This window comes from Anastrepha ludens, chromosome 2 (genome assembly GCF_028408465.1).
Source record: "Anastrepha ludens isolate Willacy chromosome 2, idAnaLude1.1, whole genome shotgun sequence".
Classification (NCBI taxonomy): domain Eukaryota; kingdom Metazoa; phylum Arthropoda; class Insecta; order Diptera; family Tephritidae; genus Anastrepha; species Anastrepha ludens.
In genome coordinates this window covers 70,000,001-70,023,048 of record NC_071498.1, presented here as the reverse complement: position 1 = coordinate 70,023,048, position 23,048 = coordinate 70,000,001, and the positions used below count along the sequence as shown (strand labels likewise).

At 35.4% G+C, this 23,048-nt stretch overlaps 1 protein-coding gene across 9 annotated transcripts in view; it reads left to right on the top strand.

Annotated features, from left to right (window-relative positions):
- Nucleotides 1-533: 533 nt before the first annotated feature.
- The window catches only part of LOC128871776 (protein Malvolio), a 73,134-nt gene continuing 50,619 nt past the window's right edge, over nt 534-23,048 (top strand). For 5 of the 9 annotated variants that reach the window (XM_054113837.1, XM_054113838.1, XM_054113839.1 and 2 more), the window contains exons 1-2: nt 570-714; nt 1,214-1,950. In XM_054113837.1, the coding sequence (XP_053969812.1) occupies nt 1,940-1,950 (11 nt within the window). In that variant the 5' untranslated portion in view covers nt 570-714; nt 1,214-1,939. Of the gene's footprint in view, nt 715-1,213; nt 1,951-19,551; nt 19,653-23,048 lie in introns of those variants that run through there. The other 4 variants (XM_054113833.1, XM_054113836.1, XM_054113835.1 and 1 more) reach the window with 4 other exon arrangements.

The window sequence follows — 23,048 nt, the reverse complement described above, 5'->3', positions numbered from 1 at the left end:
AGGGGATACAGTTCCTATAAGATATTTCCTTGAATTGTACATTTCTGTTTAATCCTATGCAATGGCATATAATTTGTTTCAAAAATACATATATTTAATATTAAAATTGACACTTTCAGGACGTGTATGAAATTTAGGGAAACATATTGTAATTTTTATTTAAAAACTTATATACTATATGTAAAAATGAATGATTTTTTTGGTGGTTGTGGAACTATTTAGCAATATAATACATGTTGTGTCACTTCATTACGAATATTATAAAAACTGCTAAAAAATCGTTACACAATTAATACTCACTCTAACAAATTTGACAGTTCGATCTAGGTTGAAAAATATGCTCAAAAATAATCTTAATTATTCTATTCGCTGCATTACCGGCACTTCACACTGATTTAGAATTTCCTTTTGTTTAAGTAATAATTTAGACAAACTCGCCTTAACACAGCCTTAAAACTTAAAGTTGACATTTCATATACAAACAAAATATATTTCAATCGAATCTGGCAGCGCATACATTCTCTCATATAATAATGGACGTTGCGCATTTTTTCTCTTCAGTTGTTGCTTGAATCGCGTTTGGTGTTAACCACGGACGTTAAAATTTACGTTAGTTCCACTTTGTGTTGCCGCATTTTTAGTGTATTGCCGAAAACAGTGAACGACGTACGGAGTCCCTTACCGCAGCCCCTAACGAGCACAAAAACTCATCCCGTAAGAGCAACTGCGATCTTTTAGTTACATTTTGCACAATACATCGGTTTGTGTGTGTATGTGCTTGGTTGTATCTACACAATGTTGCCATTGATATTTTTGCTTACATACTTTTTCACACATCCGCGTTATCAGTTACAATTTTTCATTGTTTAATAAACCAAAGCCAAAACCAACAAATGCAAATAGTTCATTTATCTATAATTAATAATATTCAACAGTGTTTTTAGGTTATTTTAATGAAAATTATAATTTTTCTTAGTTTATTTTGTAAATGATTTCGAAATGTACTGCTTGGCAACACTGTGTGGTGAGAGAGCAATCAGCTGACAGGGTTCTACGGGATTTTTTAAAAATCCTGAGACAAAATCTACGATACGGAAAGAAGGAATTTTTCATTTACATGGGGTTCTCATTAGTTTGATCCTAACACCTGATAGGGGACTACGTTTACGTCGTTCACTGTTTTCAGCATATATCTTTTGTACATTGCTTTTAGCTATTGTCGTGTTGCCAGACGTCTAGCTTCCTTTTGTTAGCGATAAACAAATTCCATTCTATAAACCCTGCTTAACACTACGGCAACGCTGAACGTGAAGAGTAAAGCGAAACTAAATTTTCTTAATTAATTTTAATGAAGTGATGTGTAAAACAATAAAGAGCTCACGGTGCACTTGTCTTGAATGTACTTTACAGTGCAGGAAGTTTGCTGTAGAAAATATGTCATGCAAAAAGAATAATTGTAAAGTAGCACAGTTGTAGTTAATGAACAAACAGAAACTCAGACGAAGAGAGTATGGAGTCTATGCCGAGAATTCACTGACACTACTTGTTTTTTTGCTCTGCTTCTTGACGAACAAAATACTAAAAAAAGCGGAACAGAATAGAGGCATAACTTATTGTTGGCATTTACGTTGCACAACAAATAAACGGACGGTATTTTAGTTTTTCAATTCTTTGGAGTTATATTTGCCAGCTTTTTAAAAATTATTCCGTGGAGTCAGCTCGAAACAAGTGCTTATACATACATGCATATGCAAGGTTACAAAATAAATATTGATCAAGTGTAAAAGTGTTTGGTTAATCTTGCAGCATAGCAAAACTAGCTGTTGCTTAAATCATTTCATTATATTTCGCGCGTTAATTTGTTGGGCCTGGAATACGCAAATTCAACTTGACACACATCATAAAAGCCTTTGTTGGAAAAACGGGAACACGCACGTCTATGCCAAGCAAGTATGTAAATAAATGTGAGATATATATATATTCGTTTATACTGGCAAAAATATTCGCATCCAATTAATAAAATAACATTTTTTTTTGAACTCGTGTATATACTTCGGTAAAATTCTTATCAGTGATAGTTGCACACAATCGGATGTTGATTTAGTTTTCAAATCAAAATTTCCGGCTATCATTTGTTCGCAATAGCTTTCAGACGAGCCCTCATAAATGTATCGTGCATGCTTTGCAATCAGTAGTCAGTAAATAGGAAAAAAGGAAAAATATACATGAAAACTGAGATGTACAATTTTCGAGCATATGTGGCACAATGACGTTTCAAGTTCAATATGTTATCACGCTGAAAACTGTTTATATATTTCAACGCCGCTATGCAAAAAGTTTTTCCTCAGCACTCTACTCAGCTGTTTCTATGTTCTTAAGGTTTCAGCCAAGGTGGATTTAATTCGCCTTGGTTTCAGCTCTTTAGTGTTCTTCGTCAGCGCTGCCAGATCCTTTTTAAGGGCATTGTTGTTGCTTTATCTATAATAGGAGTGTTTTTTACTCGGATTTGGACGCTCTCACTCCATCTTTTAGTAAATCATTGAAAAAATTTAAAATCAAACAATTTGGTCCATGAGCTAAAATATTGATTCAAAACGGATTACAGAACGAGAGAGAGAGATATGCGTAATAAAGTAGAAAAATATTAAGAATTCTGAATATTTGGAATTTTATTTATTACTTGGAAAAAACCGCTCTCATAGTAACTACCTAAAAGGGCTAACAAATAAACACAGCACCGATTACTCACTTTGGAAATGCGCGAAAAGATTTTTACAACCAGCTATACAATATCCATCAATAAGAAAAACAGATACCACATGGGCAAAAACCAATTTAGAGAAAACTTATACCTTCTACGAAAACCTTGAAAATATCTTCAAGCCGTACGACGTATCAAGAGCGGCTGAAATGGAATCATGTTACCTCAACGATCACGACGAAATTCCTCCAGTAATGGATTCTGAATTATGTGATGAAATAAAAAAAATAAAATTCAAAAAGGCACCTGGATTTGACCTCGTCACCAGGGAAATCCTAAAACAACTCCCAACAATTACTCGAATTAAATTAACCAAAATTATGAATGCTACCTTCAGATTGAAACACATCCCTATATACTGGAAAACTGCCGAGGTGATCATGGTCAACAAGCCAGGAAAGCCAGCACACGACGTCTCATCATATCGGCCTATATCCCTCCTACCCATTTTGCCAAACTATTGGAAAAACCACTTGCCAAACGCCTTAACAATATTATTGAGCAGAGGAATCTGATACCAACGCTTAAAATTGGCTTTCGCCCAAAACATTCGACAATCGATCAAGTTCACAGGCTAACTCAAATTATAGAAAATGCCTTCGAAAAGAAAAAAGCGTGCTCGGCTGTCTTCCTAGATGTATTCAAGGCTTTCGATAAGATATGTCACGATGGTCTTCTCAACAAAATAAAAGAGCTATTACCAAATTAATGTAATAACATTTTAAAATCCTATCTATCCGATCGCTTCTTTCGAATTAAATACGCCGACACGTATTCTGACCTGAAAGAAATTAAAGCTAGTGTCCCACAGGGTAGCGTTCTGGGGCCCATCCTTTATCTAGTTTTCACATCAGATTTGCCTACCAATCAGATCTGCGTCATAGCAACGTTTGCAGACGACACCGCTATATTATCAGTTCGAAATACACAAACTGAGTCAATTGCAAATCTTCAAAAGCATTTAAACAGAATCTATGAGTGGACAGTTTCTTGGCGTATAAAACTAAATGAAACCAAATCCGTTCATATTGATTTCACGTACAATAAAATAAGATATCTTCCACTATATGTATATAAATGGAGCGTAAGTCTCGTATCAAACAACACGCCTAAATACCTGAGTATGACTCTTGTCACCGAACTCAGATGGAGTTCTCACGTAAAGAAGAAAAGAGAACATGTATTGGCGTATGGGTAAAAGATCCGCTTTATCCATATACAATAAAGAACTTCTCTGCAAGCAAATACTAAAACCAATTTGGACGTATGGGATACAACTATGGGCTTGCTCAAGCTCCAGCAACATATGTACTTCAAATCCAAACGTTCCAGAATAAAATATTGCGATGCGTAACTAACGCGCCCTGGTATGTACGCATCAGCGATCTCGGCATAGAACCAGTTGCCGTCGTAATTAAATAAAATGCCCTATCTCATATAAATAGGCTATCTCATCATGTCAACAGCGAAGCCTCAGCCCTCACCGACCAACATAAATGGTTTGTAAGGCTGAAACGCAAAAAGCCGCACCACCTCGTTCAGTAAACAACTCCTTTGCAAGTTTTGTGCAAATCACCATCATATTAATTGTGTTATGCAAACCCTGAAGTTAGTTTATTTTTCTAACTAGTTACAAAAAAAAAAACTTGGAAATTTTAAATATTTTTCTTCAGGTAGATACCGTTAACTCATAGTATAATATAGTCAATTAACCATTTTTTTGTGAAATTCTGAAAATCTGACTTCCACCAAGAAAAGTTATTGTATTGCACATTAAAAATTAGTTGTGCTTGTAATTATACGAGTATACATACTTTAGAAACATATTGTATTAAAATGTGACCGAGTGTCGAACGAATAACAACAAAAAATGTAATGCGAGAGTGTTTGTTTATTTTCAAAAATTAATTATAACTTTAAGGTAGTTTACACTTGTGTGATATATTACAATAAAAAAGGTTTTTCTTTTCTTTGCACATGTGTATGGAATTCGGTAAGAAAACGAAACCTAATTCCGCATAATAAAATTATTTTAAAATTTGCTTGCGATGCTCGGAAATTGCAATAAACTTCTCCGGGGAAAAAATTGAAAATACAGCATTTATAGCGTTTTTCAATAGGTGCGCTTCAACTTTTTTCCGATAGGGAGGGCGAACGACGCAATATTTTTTATTTTTCGCTTGTCATTTGTAAACTTCATTAGTATACATTTCATTATGGAACACTACACACTTGAGCAACGATTGCAAATCGTGCAAATTTTTTATGAAAATAATCGTTCTGTTGCTGCTACTTTAAGAGCATTACGGCCATTTTACGGTCTTCAGTGATGAAGCTCACTTTTGGCTCAATGGCTTTGTCAACAAGCAAAATATGCGTTACTGGGCAGAAAGCAATCCACACGTGGTTCATGAGGCACCGTTGCATCCCGAAAAAATCACTGTTTGGTGCGGTTTACATGCCGGCGGCGTAATTGGCCCATATTTTTTCGTTGACGAGAACGATCGCAACGTTACTGTGAATGGAAATCCAGACCGCGACATGATAAACGATTATTTTTGGCCGCAATTGAATGGTATGGACTTAGACGACATGTGGTTTCAACAGGACGGGGCCACAAGCCACACAGCACACGCTACAATTGATTTGTTGAAGAGTAAGTTCGATGAGCGCATTATTTCCAGAAATGGACCGGTCGAATGGCCGCCGCGCTCGTGTGATTTGACGCCTCTAGACTATTTTCTTTGGGGTTATGTGCAGTCATTGGTCTACAGTAACAAGCCGGCGACGATTTGCCAGAGCCAATATTGAACGTGAAATTGCTGGAATTTCGGCCGATTTATGCAAAAGAGTGGTCGAAAATTGTGTTCAACGATTGGACTTCGTAAAACGTGCACGCGGTGGTCATGTAAAAGAAATCTAATTTCATACTTAAATGTATATGTTCAAACTCGATAATAAAAAAAAAATAGTTAAAAAAGTCAAACCGTTTGTGTTTTATTCAAAAAAAAAGTTGAAGCGCTCTTACTGAAAAACGCTTTATTACGTACCAAATTCAAGAAATTTTTACTATCGTTTTACGTTAAGCTTTTTAAAATAAACTTCTTTTCTTCCAACGGCAGCGCATGATATCATTTAAAGTTCACCTTTGTTAAAATTTTCACAGCCTTTTGAGGTTTTGTAATAAAAAGTTTGTCTCATTCAATTCTAAGAATTTTTGTTTTTGGAAATTTTTGCTCGAAATATACTACGTAAAAGAATCAGATTGTTTGTTTTTGACCTTGTCTCTGGATCAATTCACTATTCCGGCCATCTTGAGCATACATAAAATATTTGCGCAAGTGGTTTAAGCCTGTTGTATGGTCGATCTCTAGCTTCTGGGCAATGCTTAGCTGTTACAGTATTGGCACCATAAACGCCATTCACAATTTCAGCGATCTGGCTTGCATTTTCGCCTTTATCAAAGAAAAACGCTATAACGTACCGAATATTTTCATTGTTGAGTTCCATTGTTAAGGGGGAACGTCACTGTGAATATTCAAAAAAATGTTTTTTTTTACATAAATTGTTAGTATAACTACTCAAGAAAATATGGTAAAAATTTTAGAGCGAATTTCGCTTTATTCCCGATTCTATGTGCACTTAAGTGACTGCCCGTCGGTTCGGCCCCGTAGCGCTTACGATACGATGCTTTATTTCAAACGCGTTTTTATCGAAACGACTTTTTTTGATACGGTGGCAACGATTTCTCGAAGACTAATCAACCGATTTTAATTTTCTCTTTTTCAAAAGTTTTGCTATCACATTGGCTATCGTTGTACGTAGCTGATTTTCAAAATTTTGAAAATAACTATTTTTTTGGTGAAAAAAAAAATGGTGAAAAACACACATCGAAATTCAAATTTAAAAGAAATAAAAAACGGCTACGTACAACGATAGCCACTATTGTGTAGATTAATAAAATTTTTGGGGTTTTCGATTTCAGATGATTATTCATTGCTTTAATTACATAAATTTGTCAATTTTCAATATTTTTTAATGAAAATTTACATCAACATAGTTTAATACATATATAATAAATTGCCTTTTGTCCGATCCTCGAATAATCATTTCTACTTAAAAAAAAATTCTCAAAAATCGACTATTTTTTGACCCACCCCAGTGGCGTTCCCCCTCAACACCCTGCAACTAACAACTGAATGAAACAAAAAAAAAAAACAGCAAACGATTTTTTCTAGAGTGAGTTATCACCTTGACTACGAACATAAACTTTAAATTGTTTGACCGCTACTTTATAAGATATCGATCACTACAGCCATCCACCGAGAAAATAATGGATTTCTTTTTCCCTAATGTGTCTCCAAGATTCCCGCGTTCGAATTTCTGCCTTATGTTACTATAGCCAATTACATTTCTTTTACAATTACTGAACCAATACATATTGTATCATGAGGTAAAATATTGATATTTTAAACATAGTATTGATGAGTAAACTTTTCACCTGCATTGACCTTTTCCAGTACAAAAAACAAGGTACTGTTACTAACGATTTTTATAGTCAACGGTTTACAATTACATGTTAATTCAAAAAACCAATTTTATAAAAGTCTAAAAGGATATCGCTATTCTAAGTTACACTCAATAAGCACTTAATACATTTTCGTCCTAAAGCCTGAGATAAACCCCTCATAGAATGCCCTCTTCCTAATAGTAGATAAGCATATCCAGGTGCTGCGAATCTCTGGCCACAACGTCGTTTCGGGATATAAGGAAAGTTAAAGGTTAGCTAGAAAGGCTGCGGCAACAAAAATAAATACTGACAGCACACATCGCTGGACACGCTTGCACAATTCAAAAACCCAACAACATTTTTCAATTCATACATTTAGAATGGTTATACGTTTTCATGTACACGAGTACGTTGTGAATTTTAATAATTTGTATGCGATTCTCTCGGCGAAATAAATATAATTATATTTAGTAAATTATAGATTTTCTACTTAACACCTGTCTAAATAAACGGCATCGCACAGTAGCAGCTGTTAAAACTCTATTCTACCAAAACATAAACTCGACTTTGAAGCCCTACGTAGGCTGAGACGAAATGTTGTGAAGATAATAAAGCATAGTCGATCTCTAGGTCATATTTTTTTTAAGTAGAGTCTAACTAACCATAACCGCGGTTATTCATGCAGTATAAAATATATATACAGTGCACTCGCGATAACTCGAACTAATTAAAACAGGCGCTGTTCGATTTATCGAATTTGTTCGACTTATCAATTGAGTGTGCTATGTTAAAAACACAGTCATCGATATCGATTTTTCGATCGATTGTTGAAAATGGAAGCCAGTAGAAAATTTCTGTAGTATAGTTTCGTTATACGAATTACATTTTGGTCCATTGGCTGGATCAATGGTGTCACATTCGGCGGCATAAACATAGTTAAAATTAAACCATCCTCGGACTTTAATTCGATTTCGTTGGGATGTGATGGGGCATTATCAATTAGAAGAAGAGCCTTCTCAGGTAGTCCCCCATCTTTCAAATATTTTCTTACCTAAATATTAAAGTCATTTAACTTGGTTAAAAAAATTGTTTTAATGAATCTGGATTTTACCTGCGGCACGAACGAATTATGAAACCAGTCTTTGAAAATCGCCGAAGTCATCCAGGCTGATTTGGAATTTTTGTACTCCACCGGACAGTTAAAATTTTTGAAAACACGAGGATTTCTTGCTTTGTCAATAATGAGAAGTTTAAGCTTATGGTTGCCGGTAGCGTTAGTGCAAGCCATAAATTGCCTTATCTTTCTTTTTTATAAGACTTATGGTGCACTTGGCTACCCCATATTCCTTCGCTAGAGAAGTAACACTACGTCCACGTTTAATTTTGTTAAGGACTTCAGCCCTCTCTTTTAATGTTAAACACTTCAACCTTTTACGATCCATTACTCACGTGCACTGATACACTACAAATGACAAATTTAAAGCAATTTGGTCAATGCAAGATGTCGTTCCCAGAAAACTAACGGGATATTAACGCGGAAATATTCATATGGATAATACACTAGTATACATATAATTTATATACATATACTATTACATATGTATCTATGTACAAAATGTACATGTTTGAAAAGAATGTGTGTATAAATAAATTTGTTTTTTTGTTCGAGTTATAGCGCTTTTTTATTGTTCGAGTTACAAAGAAGTCAATAAGGGAAAAAATGTGTTCGAGTTAGCACGTCGTTCGACTTAGCGGCTATTCGAGTTACCGCGAGTGCACTGTATTAACAATTTTTTTACATGAAAGTATGTACAAAACTACGAGTCGTAATTACTGAATAAGCCGTGTAGTCTTCATCGTTGTCCAGTATAGCCTGGCTTTGAACCAGCTTTTCTGCGTAGCTCGTCGACAAACAGGACTAGATTTTGCGAGCTTGACGCACGAGTTGTTTTAAATCATGGACTGGCTTTCCCGCAAGATGCGTTTTCATAGTTCCCCACACATTTTCAATGGGATTGGCGTCAGGGGACTGTTACGACCAGACCAATACTGTGACGCCAGTTGCTTGTTTTGTTGTTTCTCAATGTGTTTTTCTGAGAGCAGTGGTTTTGATGATGTGGGACGGTAGGATATGTTCGCCTCCTTCAGTCGACGTTCGATGGTGTTAATACTCACATCTATTGCCTTTTTAGCAAGAACTGACCGTGCTTGGCGTAGTCGAAAAGAAGGGTCCCGCTTAAAAAGTTGGACGATCACTTTATCCTGCTTTTTTGTCGTTACTCGCTTCAAGCCGCGCTCGGAAAAGTCATCAACATTTTTGTACACCTTATACCGCTGATTATTTTTTTAATTTTTTGATTTTTTAATAACTTTTGCAGCCGCGGCCTTTTCGAATTCGGCGCTTTCGAATGCGTGCATAAAAATACCGCCTCGAAATGCCTCGCGTACTTCTCACTCATTTTTGTTTGGTTGAGTTTACGGGAAGATTCTTTTCTTCTGACACAGACTGTATTTAACGTCTTGCTTATTGACACATTTGAATACATTGAGTGCCAAGCGGATTTAACGTAAACCTTTGCCAGAGGCCTAGCCAGTATTATTAGAAAACAGTGTGAAATAGTATGTATTGCCTTTATAGTGATCCCCGATCTGCTTCATTGTTCCTTTGAATTTTATAACTGTTTTATTCGTATGTCACCGTTTACCACGTGACTCTGTATGACGGAACTGGAATTGTAAGAGTTATCATACCGCTATAAAAATGGCACCAAAAGCATTTGCAAATACCAGCCTACTCTCGTTTCCACGACAGTCTGCTCTACGTTACCGAAACGACGCGGATTTATAACCGGCCAAGGACTGTCACTCCAGCAGCATTCCCCGTATGTAAGTATGGGGAATGTGTATGCTGCTACAACAACAACCATCCTACTCTAAAAATAAAAATTCCAAGCAGTGTCGCATGGAAGCGCAGCATAAAGTTTAACGTGAAACAATCGCTGTCGTACGCTTTCGTTCCACATGGAATCCTAGGAAGTATTAGGTGTACCAAAACGGGCAACATGGCACTCAATGTGTTAAGTGTAGATTTTCTTTTATTTATTATGGACCCAACAGTCTAAACATATTGTAATGGGGAAACACTCAATACACAAAGAAACCATTTCTTTTCGCTGTATGCATAAAAAAATAAGTAGCCTCACTTGGTTTTTATTCATATGATAAAAAGTTTTTTCCTGTATTAGTGGAGATTTCTCAGGAAATTTATTTAGAGTAAATATGTACTCTTACTTATCGGAACTTTAAAAAATCACCAAGGGTTATTTACAAGCGAGTATGTTTTTGTTTCTTAAGAGCGATTTTTGTGTCCTATAGTGATTTTTTTTACACAAACAAACAATGTAGGTACAGTAAATAAATGTAATACACAATATATAAATATATTTAATCTAGAGTAATAAACTAATAAGAAGAGTATTTTCTTGTGACTTTATAATATAAAGTGGAAAATATGTTTCTTAATCTTTCCGTATGGACATATCTTTTTCGTACCGCAATCTTACATCCTCCTAAATACGCGGGGACGCTTTGACAGCAATTACTCGTGGAATTGTTAAATAAAGCTTTTATTTTTTTATAATTCACATAATTCTTTGCAAACAATTTGGTATAATTGCGCTATGGTTGGAGATTGAGACTGATTCAATCATACTTATACAGACTTGATCCCGAAAAACGTAAAATTTGTGCTAACATTTGTAACAATTTGTGCTGGTACTCGACCAGCTATTCGTCTGCCTCTTAAAATCAACTTATCAATAAGAACTTTCACTTTGATCCGAAGCCGACTAACCGATTAGGCAGAACTTGAGAAGCATGCACAAGAACAACAATGCATTTTATTTGTTTGCCTCTTGCTTATAAATTTCGATCCGCATGTGCGACGGACTGATCTTTAAATTTAAATAGTTTTAGTAGCGGCAACAGTTTTTAAAATACCTGAATGCAAGATTTTTTCAGATGCTATTGAGTACACCTGATGCCAAGAAAATCTGCTTTTCAACTACTTTAAGGAAAGCTAATTTAGATCTGATTGATTGTTAACTTTTTGCTAGTAGCTATTAGGACTATAATTAGTTAATTTTTGATAATTTTACCGTTCACAAATTTTGTTTAAGCGCGTCATCAAAATATTTCAATCATTTAAATACATACATACAGAGCGTAAAACTAAAACTTTACTTGTAAATTGGCGGCATGTGCCACGTGCTTTTACTCCTTTCGACTACGTTTTTAAAGGATCTACGGTTTACAATGAAAAAAAAAAACAAGTACGATTACTAATTAACCATAGTAAGAACGATAAGAAAATAAATTTAAATAAAATAATCATATGGAACTCTTTTTGGCACCGAACAGGATGTTAAGGAAGCTGTAACCACAGTGCTTCTAACCGAGGCAGCAACTTTAAAATTATTATGTGGAGTTAGATGAAAACTATTATGAAGATCAAGATTTAAATTTTCCTCGTAAATTAATTTATTTATCCTTTATTAAAACTAAAATGCCACACCTCGCACTTGTATATTTGTTTATATGTTTAAAAACTATTGTTCTATGTTTTATGAAGCCGCAGAATATTCTGTGCTTTACAATAAATTTCTCTTTTTTATTTTAAAATTCCGGGGGTAAAATATTTATGATTTAATAATCCGAAAATTGATTTTTAAAATAATGTAGTTATGCATTTATCAAGTAATTTAAAAGCCCATTTTAATTAAAAATGTATTTGTAGCAAACTAAATAAAAACAGTCGAAAACTACTGCAGCGGTACAAAAACTTTTTACTGCTTCTCAGCCAATATTAATACCAAATAGCGCAGCTTCAACGGATAAGAGCTGACGAATGGCATAGCAAAATAATTATTTACTGACTTTTGAATTATTTTGTTGACAACTTGCAAAAAGTGCGAACAACGAAATGACAAATCGTAAACAATGTATACATTGCACAACAAACGCAGATATGCACATACGAACATTCACACAACATGTGTAAATACATACACATACATGCATATGTTACATATACAAATGTATTATTAAAACATTTATTGTATTGTACTATTATTAATTTTTTTTTATTTATCGGTCTTTTCTTTTCGACATCATTTTTTGGAGGCCACTCAGCGAAGATTTTCGTGGCAAAGTCTTAGCATTGATTTCACTTAAGCACTTATAGCTTTTGGGTATCAACAGCAATTAAATAAAATTTACTTAAAAATTACATTTTTCTTTTTTGCAAAATCGAAATTTTGTTGAGGCTTCCCAGAATCGTGCAAGAAAAGTGTTATCCAAAATGAAGTAAGGCGTGTTTATGTATGTGGACTTTCACTGAAAGCCAACATGTAAATAAATTTAATTTTTTTGACCATTCAGAAGCGTGCCTACTTGAAAAATAATGAATTAAAAGTGCAATGCCCTAACTACGTTTACCTTCAGTGGCTGATAAAATCGTACTCATTGCGTAAATTTATTGTGGAAGCAATTCCAAGATCCCTTTTTGGTGGTAATAACCGTTTATAGAAGTCAAAATATAAGAAAAATCTACTATTGGCTCTTTACATTTACGTTTATGGTTTGTTTATAATCGAACATTCACACTTCTAAAGCTATAGCGAATGGTATAGTTTCGCAAAAATGGTTTGTAATGAAATCAACTTTTACATTGCGACTACACGAATTTGATGTTTAAAGCGAAGTAATTATTTTACTCACAACCAATCATTGCTTGCAAGATTTATTTTGTACAAAAAAAAAGCAAATGAGTGTTTTTGACAAATAAAATAAAAACAAAAAATTAATGAGATTGCCTATATTTTGGTTTTATTAACTTATAAATTTAAGAGCATATAGTGGCTACTTTGACTGCATCCAACGATGACCATCCAGTCGGCCCAATTTTATAAAAGGTGATGATAGTAATGGTAACTTCCAAAAAATCAACTTTTCGGGTGAGATCCATTTATGGCTCAGCACCTATGTCAACAAGCGAAATTGTCGTAATCGCAGCGACTATGCGTCAATTCATTCATAAAGATTGGCTGATTAGCGCGGTTTATGGCATAGCAGCATCGCCAAACCTTACTTCTTTCGAAATGAGGAAGAAGACACAGTCTCGGTATAGAGCGGTGTTAACCTGTTAAGCGATTAGTTTTTCTTAGATAGCTCGATTTACTGTGCTGAATTAATTTCAAGCGAAGACTGTCGATGCAAAATCGGTTTTCAGCCAGATATTGGATTCACCGTGCGCGTTGGCTGAACGATTATGATAACGATTATCAGGAAATTCAGTGTTCATGCTTACTTTATAATGTCGAAATAACAGGGAAATTTTCGTTTTTTGCTTAACTTTAAATTTCATAGCAAATGCAATTTCCTTTTTCGGCATGATGTACATATACGACATTAACTAAAAAATGAACTTTTGAAATTGACGCATATATGCGACACAATCACTTAACAGGTTAAGCGACTCTCTGCGGCAGAAATATCGACAACATCGATATTTCCAAGCTATGATTTCAACAAGACTACATGCCATACAAGGACTTAACGCCCCAAGTTGTAAAGGAGAGTTTTGATAACTAGGTTCCAATTGTCTACAGCGGCCATGCGACTGGATTTCTTTCTCGATTATATTCTGGGACTACACCAAGTGCTTAGTCTTGACTAACGAAGCCAATCACTTTGAACAAGCTCGAATAAAACATTCGAGACACTGTTGCCGAAATAACGCCGACCAAATCATCAGAAATTAAACAGAAATTGGAGCGCTTGAAGCCAGCGAAGACAAGGTGGCCATTTGAGTAATGTGATATTCCATACTTAATGGAATTTTATACCTCACACCTAGGAATATAAGAAAAAGTCGCATGTTATGATATCGGGGCTATAAGGAGGGTGGGCAAATTCTGGAGTGCCTTGTTTGACCAGTATGTACGAGGAATGGGTTGGCGCGTTGTATCGGGGTAAAATCCTGGAGCTCTTCGGGATTTGAATGGCACACAGGAAATGCGTAAACGCGCACTTCTGTCCAGTCACTATCTGTACGACATAAACTTATTTGTAATGCATGATGCCCCAATCGATATCGATTGCGATCAACATTGCCTTCGCGATTTCGTATACTGCTCTGTACTCAAATCGGTTAATTGAATTGTGAAATAATTTATTAGTGGTGCAGTTGACTGACACAAGTTTGAAAGTAAATTGAAGACGATCAGTGCTTACTCAGGCCGCCTCTCTTCCTCAGATATCACAGAAAAAGTCCACTTCTGGAAAATGCAAGGCACACATCACAGAAATGGTTGGAGTATTATCCACGACAATTTTGAATATATTCCATATTTCACATTATACTATAATTCCAGAGAAACCTTAGTGTGCCAGTAAGGAAAAAGGAAGGTAAAATGGTCTCGAGGGTGCACTTCTTTCGTACGGCAGTGCAGCCGTTCAAGAACGTGAATTGATGTGGCTTCGAAACAGTTTATGAAAAATCGGAAATATATCGAAAGGGAAAAGTAATTTCATATGTAATTTCACACGCCTTCTTCTTCATTTCGCTAACTTTTCAACCTCTCGAACTGTTGCTTCAACATCTTAACTCACTCAAATTAGGTTAACGAATAACAATATCAATAACTTTCTATTTTCAATAATATTATATTTTCTTCCCGAGCTAATCACATTTTCGCCATGAAGCGTACAAATATTTTTATGTACATAGGTATATATTACAGTGCTTCCGTAATTATTTAGTTTGTTATTTAGTTATTTAACTCACAGGCAAATTATTGTTGGCGTCTACGAAACTTCGCGCTCTTTCAATCGTTATGAATATGTTTTACATGTACGCAAATTCTATATCAGTTATCAGTTGATTTCACCATAACACAAGACGCATTCATTAAAGGTGGTGTCACTAGACCAACAACAATGTTTTTGTACCTTTGATTGTCAAAGTAAAGTATTGGCCAAGAAGAAAACAAATAATGAATTCGCCTTGTTTCATTCTGAGCTGAAAGCCACATAGACACGGCGAAAGAAAAAAAAAACAAATCAGCTGATTTACCGATACCACCTTAAATAGATTCGCCTCTATGTACATATATAATTGGCGCGTACACCCTTTTTGGGCGAGCTCCTCCTCCTATTTGTGGTGTGCGTCTTGATGTTGTTCCACAAATGGAGGGACCTACAGTTTCAAGCCGACTCCGAACGGCAGATATATTTATGAGGAGCTTTTTCACGGCAGAAATACACTCGGAGGTTTGCTATTCTCTGCCGAGGGGCGAGCGCCATTAGAAAAATGTTTTTCTTAATTTTTGTGTTTCACCGAAATTCGAACCAACGTTCTCTCTGTGAATTCCGAATGGTACGGCTACGGCGGCCGAATATGGTATTTTCTCCGTTTAAGAGAGCATAGCGTGGGCATTGGAACAAGACGTGATTAAAATTTCTTCACTATCCGTGCAAGTTGGACAGTTTGGGAAATTCTCATGGCCAAGTCTGTGGATTTATTTTCGAAATAACTCGTGCCCTGAAAGGAATTACCGTCTACCCTCAGGTGATCTGTTTCATCGGTCTTACTAGAGGGTGATTGAACGATGCCGTTCTTCTATTAAAATACCTTAACGCTTTGCTCTAGCGTTGGAATAGGCTAGTTTTATATATAATCTCTGCATTTCTTTTGCCAAAATGTCTACCATGATTAGTCCTGCATTGACAAAAGAAGCGTATAAGAAATTGTACGGAAACCGTAGATAGCCCGCAAACCGTTTAGTTGACGGTGTACAAATTGTGCAACGTTGCATCAAATATGTAAAAAGCAAGGATTATAGATTACGAGGTTACAAGATTGTGCGAGTAACTTCGGCTGCCACGTCATCGGGGACTTGGCAACTGAATTGTGTCCGCTCATTTCACATGTATTCTTACGCTCTTCCCATCAGTAGTTTTCAGATGTCAGCAAATCAGATGATTCCTTCAAAACGGTCTGACGTTGGTTTACCCGCGATGTACAGAATGCAGACGTGTGGCCAACATCAGACCGTTAACTGGCTCTCAGCGATTTTGAATCCATCAGCCGATTGCTTCCGGCGGTTTGCTTGCGAAAAAACTGAGATTGTGTGGAATGTGACACGAAAAAAATTAAAGCAGCCTCCGCCCATGTTACTTTGTCACCTTCTGAAAATTGCCTGATTGGACGTGTGCTTTGAATACGTATGAATGGGCGAGCAAAATTCTGCTGCAACGTCGTCGGTGACGTGGCAACCAAAGTTAATCTAACAATTTTGCTTCGGATGGCCAAGCCTTGTAATCTATGATCTATCTTGGGTCACACCATCTGAACGTCATATATTTTGCCTACACGAAAGGAGTACAAAATATTGCGAGCATGTATCTATCTTTGTCTGACACCCGCATTTCTCAATATTAATATTTCAAGTGGTCAGCGAACAAAGCTTCTCAAGGGAGAAAATTTCCCTCCTATATTTCACCATAATTACTTTTTCGGCCTCATACATTACTATACCCGAGGGGCTTATTTGTTATAAACAAATTTTTACAAAGTATTTGTTTTTTATTCAATTTTAATGTTTTTTTTTTATTCTACTACGAAGCCCATATAAATCCAAGTTTCAAACTTTGTTCCATTTAAAGATTCCACCAATTTTTATTAAAACTTCAAACTTCTGAACCATGTACTTTCAGGGGCGGTCTTGTGCATTTTCTCCCTAAAGCGAGTGCTTGAATTTTTTTATGTGGAAGAAAATAGCCAAAACCGTCAAATTAAAAAAAAAAAAACGCGATGTTACAATAGTAAATACAATCCATCCACTACTGTGCAAAAACAAAAGAAGAAAATTGGCAAAAAAATCTGCATTCTTTATTTTTATAGAAGGCATTGTTATTGAAAAATAATAATAATGGAATGCCACAACATACATTGGCACACGTCTATTCACTAATTTACGCCAGTTAGATAGGCAAGATTGTCATATCACATGTAAGTAGGATGGAGTCATGCTTGGCTAATAGTTCACTTACATTCTTATGCGCATATTCATCTTAAAATTGTTCATACGAATGATTTATCCGTAAATATTAAACTAAATGTTAACGTTCATAACGTGCAACACACTTTCAGAATTCTAAAAAAACTAAGAAATATTAACAATACATATTTTTCTATGAATTAAAAACTTTTGTTACCGCTTGCATTCTTTAGTTCGTAACAACCAAAAAACAAGTGCATATTCTCAATAATCGATTTTTTTTAGCAGAATGAAACAAAAAATACGAGGCCAACATTTGTTGACACTTGAAGAAGAGGTTCATGCGTTCGTATCAAATGTTTTGGAGTTACATGAATGAAAGAGTGGAAAGACTGCTCTAAAAAATGGTTCAAACACATGCAAATCCAACAGGTTGGCTGAGTTGAGGCAGGTTCAACTTTTGTTGCAGAAATTCCTATAAAATAGTAAGAAAGAGGCACTGGAGTAGGCATTTGTGAGAGAGGATTGGAGTTTTGATCACTTAATAGTTATGTAATAGATCTACATACTCATAATTACATTCATTGCTAGCAGATTATAACTATACCCTTGTATGACTACATATGCAACATAGCAAATTAATATGCAATATATTTTTCTATGGAGATAAATATGTATAAACTTTTATTACTTAAGTGTTACTATAATATTTGTAAAACTGACGCTCTAGAAATCATAAAAGTACGATTGCGTTGAAGAATGAAAAATTATTTGTTTGCTTACACTTGATAAAGTTATAAGTAGAAACTTTTTTTATTATTATTTTTTTTACTTTTTATTATTGTCTATATTTACACTTAAAATATTTAAAATCTGTTTTCTTTTTGGGACAGGACAGTTGGTCGTTTGCGCTTAAGTCTCCTCGTTTTGGTTGCCTCTTTTAATGGAAATTGCCGAATTTCCGTTTTTAAAGAACAGGAAAGGGGGGCACTGAACTAAGAAATATGTTTTTATTATTAGGGTTATAAATATTTTGCGGTCATTTTTGATCGTCCAGAGAATAAAAATGTCTTGAATTCAGTAAAAAATCAATGAATCTAATTGTATTTTATGATCTTAACCCGTCTTGATCCAAACATCCAGGTTTTTTACTGACAAACAGACTTTCGATTTGGTTATATTTTCTATGGAAATCATAACACTGTACATATTCTGTGTTCTTTCTGAAATTAAAAATAATTTGCTTACTTATATTTGATAGACATAAATTGTATTAAAATGCATTTTAGACTTGAAAGCTCCAACAACTATCGAGTCAATTTTGTAAGTCTTATCGCTTTAGGTTAATAGAACTGAGGTATTTTAAGTGTGATGGATTAGTTCAACTACAATAAAAAGGAAAGGCAAATATACAAATAATAGGTAAATTAAAATACGAATGTACTCGTATGTATTTATATAGAAATTTATTAGGTACACGTACTTCATAAAATCACAGATATTTAGCTTAGAAAGTGTGATGGACCGGTTGTATAGCATACTCGTATAACAATACATATAAAATGAGTGTATGGACCTTTTTTCTAGTTCCTGGAGCGCTAATGGTACACAAATTATTTATCTCAGTTTAATTGCACGGGTGGCCTCATGCAGATTATTGTCACTCGTATTTATCCATATTATTAGCTCCTCATGGCTGTACTTAGACGAGTCCATGAGGTTTGTAAGTAGACAAGTAAGTCAAGTATTCGTTTCCAAATTTTGATGAGAATATTAGATAGGGTAGATAAAATTTCTTAATCAAAATTACTGATCAAAAAGTGAGCACCGTGGCCCAGAGGTTCTAGCTGCGGGGAAGATTTTGGTAGTCAGGTGATTTAGACAAAGTTCATTTAGTCATCTCTTAGGGCCTTATTATAATATTTAAGTAGCATGCGCCTTCAATTACTTATTTCATAAGCTGGTTAAGAATTGCGGATACGGGAGAGAGATGAATGAAATTACGTGAATACAACTAAACCAAAGAATGCGGCTGATACAAATCAGTGTACCATATATATCAAATAGCCAGCCCACTGTTTTCTCAAATAGTAGGACCGCTATTGTGTTATGTGATATGTGTTGTACAATCAAATCAAGATTTGTTAAGTAATGCTTAGTTCTGGTGGGTAGCGTCTGCTATGACTTTCAGTAGATTTAAATCGAGTTTCTTTTTGTAGAAACATCTCCGGAGTTTCCGATGAGAGAGTTCTTGGACGACTTCAAGCTCAAAAAAGATTCCACCCCTTCAAGAAACTACAGAGAGGAATATTTACTCCCGGTAAGTTATTTCATCGGAATACGACGGCAGTTTGATAATTCAGTGGAACACAGAATTCAAAGATGTTTTTTTCTTAGCAAAAAACCGTTTTATTTCTCAGCGTAGTCTCCTTTTAGCTCTATATTTAGTCCAATGTTTCTCCATTTTGTTAGCCCTTCTAAATAATATGTCTTAAGGTCTTCCAAGTAGGCGTTTGTTTCAGCGATGGCCAAAATTTCTTACTACCCAGTAATTTCTGGAATTAAAAGCTAGTCGCAGGGTGGCAGTTTGTAGCCCAATTTATGGATTTATGTTAAAATTGTGCACGTTCATTCGAATAAACCCACTGTCTTGATTATTCTCCGATGTCTGGTATGTATCCTTGTTTTGTCCACGGGTACAAAACAGTGCAGAAACTCAGATTACGCTAAACACTCCTTAGAAGCAGGCACAAGGTTACTCTTATGGTTGAGTGTAAGCAATCGCAGCATCATGGACGACCTGAACGTTCGATGCACGGTACGACCACAGCCGGATTCAGTAAACCATTTTTTAGCAATTGAAATTAATGGTTTAGGTGATTGTTTTTTAAGGAAAATAAAAACCCTAATGAACAAACGAAATTCTTATTTTCCATTTTCGTTGAAATTGGCGAGGTCGTCTGCTTTGAATGATTCAAGGCGAATCCAGGAAAGGTGGTATCGGTAGACCAGTTAATTTGTATTTTTCTCGCCGTGTACATTCGGATCCCAGCATAAAATGAAATGGAGAAAAGCCGTTTCATTCGAACCATCGTTGTATGCTTCTAGCTCCAACTTCATGTAGGCCGTGCAACATAGTTCGTCCTTCGAGACATTTCTAATGTATCATACAAATGATTTTGACCTTGGAATGACTAAATCACAAATTAAATCTGTTCAAAATTTGACAGTTGTCTATTCATAGGCGGTAGATGACAGGAGCAGTGTTTAATTTAATTTTAATACGTGGGAAATTCAAAAACTCGTGGAATTATAAAACCGCCGTATGTCTTTAAACAAACATTGATGCTATAAGTAAAAGTCAGACCCAACGTTGCAAAGCTGGTTTCTGTTCTTACTGAGAATTTGCCTGTTGGTACCCACCCTAAAAGTATTATAGACTGAAAATGAACAAGATAGAGTGCCATCATCTGTTCTACATAGTACTCGTATAATATATTTACTCAATTTTGTCGACAGCGCATTTAAAATAGTCGTCCGAGGAAATTTTTTCAGAATTACTTATTCGAGGTGTGTCTTAAACTTCAGCTGCTTCAAATCTTCAGACAACATAAAGAAATAGCTTAAAAAGTCGGTTCAGGATGTTATACTTGGCTATAAACCTTTGTATTGATTGATATTGGGTGTTTGTGACTTAAAAAACACTCATTTAGATTGTGTGTGTGAAGTGAGTTTTCATAAACACGTACGAAATTGAAGTGCTCCAGAAAAACACCAAAAAGACATCTTTAGCGAACGCCAAAAATTGTAAACTGGGTGAAAGTCGACGGGACCTGGGACCCTTCTGCGGACTCGTTGCTGACAATTCGAATTTTACATTTTTGGTAAAGTTATATTTATTTACATTTTTATTAGAAAAAACAAAAACTACAAAAGGATTTTGACTGAAAGCTTAAAGAGAAAATCACTCAAATTGATCATATCGGTAAACAAACAACATCAGCTGCTCTGTTCTGCCAAACTAGTAAGCAAAAGTAGAGTTGTCACATTCTTCAACACGAAAATTAACAAGCTACTGGCCGCTAGATGGCGCAACAAACGCCACCTCCAGGGGGAGGCAAACATTCTGAAACCCAAAAATTATTACTTAAATTACAAGAACTAGAAAAATTGTGCTTTTCTCTGCAAGAAGAAAATAAAGTTCTTAAAAGCGAATTGAATAGTATAAAAACTACAACTGAAAGGTCAACTACACCAATACTAACGGAAGTAGAATATCATACTGATGAAGAACAGCTTGAAAGAGAAACCAAATGGGTACACAATCTGTCCAAAAGAGCAAATAAAAAAAGAAAAATGGAATCATCCCCAGAAATCGATCCACCTACTCAAAAGGAGCAGGTTAAATTGCCAGAGCTACGACCACCGCCAATAATATTAACAAATCCAAAAATAAATCACCAACAACTTCAAAAAAAACTGAAAGATAACATAAATAGTGATTTTATAATTAAGCTGATTGGCAAAGATATATATAAAATCAATGTTCAGAATGGAAGCGATTACAGGAAAATTACAAAAATATTTACTGAGCTAATGTTCCCATGGCACTCATACGAAAACAAGCAAACAAGGCAGATAAGGGTAGTGGTTAAAGACCTACATCACACATGTCAACCTGAGGGTATCATTGAAGATCTGCAAAGACAAGGTTTAAAGGCTACAAACGCATATAGAAAATTGAAATGGAAAACCAAAGAGCCCTTAAACATGTTTACCCTCTGTTTTGACCCAAATGAAGACATAAAAAAGGTCTATGAGATTAAAAACATACTCAACACAATCGTAAAAATTGAGCCATTAAAATTATCTAGCTTAATTCCCCAATGCAAGTCCTGCCAGGGTTTTATGCACACCAAGAACTATTGTTGCAAGCCTCCAAAATGTGTTAAGTGCGCTGGTAATCATTCAACTCTTGAATGCAAGAAACCAGACAAAGAACCACCAAAATGCTGCAACTGCGGGCAAAACCACCCAGCAAGCTACAGAGGATGTCATGTTGCCAAGGAGTTGCAAAAGCTCCGTAACAAAAGCGGAGCTAAACACAAAGAAGAAACTGGCAAAAAACCCCCAACAGCAATACGTCAAGCATTAGCTATGCCAAAACACTCTGTAGAACCAAGAACGACTAAGAAACCAACACTAATACCGGGTAAACAAACATATGCAGACGTAGCAGCCCAAAAGGAAAATACGACAGATAAAGATATATTGACACAAATTTTACTTAAAATTGAAAAGCAGTTAACCTTAAACCAGGATCTACTGAATCGCGTTGAAAAACTTGAGCAAATTATAAATGTCTAAAAACACAATAAGAAAAAGTTTAAAGATAATGGCATGGAACGCGAATGGAATCTTAAAGCACAAAAATGAACTTGAGCTTGTACTTAATCAAAAAAGAATTGATATTTGTTTAGTATCTGAAACTCATTTGACCACCCAAATGTACTCTACATTCAACGGATTTATAATGTATTGCTCAAATCATCCTCTAAACAACGCAAGAGGAGGTAGCGCAATTATTATTAAGAATTCGATTGAACATTTCGAAGAAGAAAAGATCAGCTCCACTGAGTTTCAAGCGACAACAGTTGGAATCAAGTTTTGCAATTACCAACTGTCGGTAACAGCAGTATATAGTCCGCCGAGACAT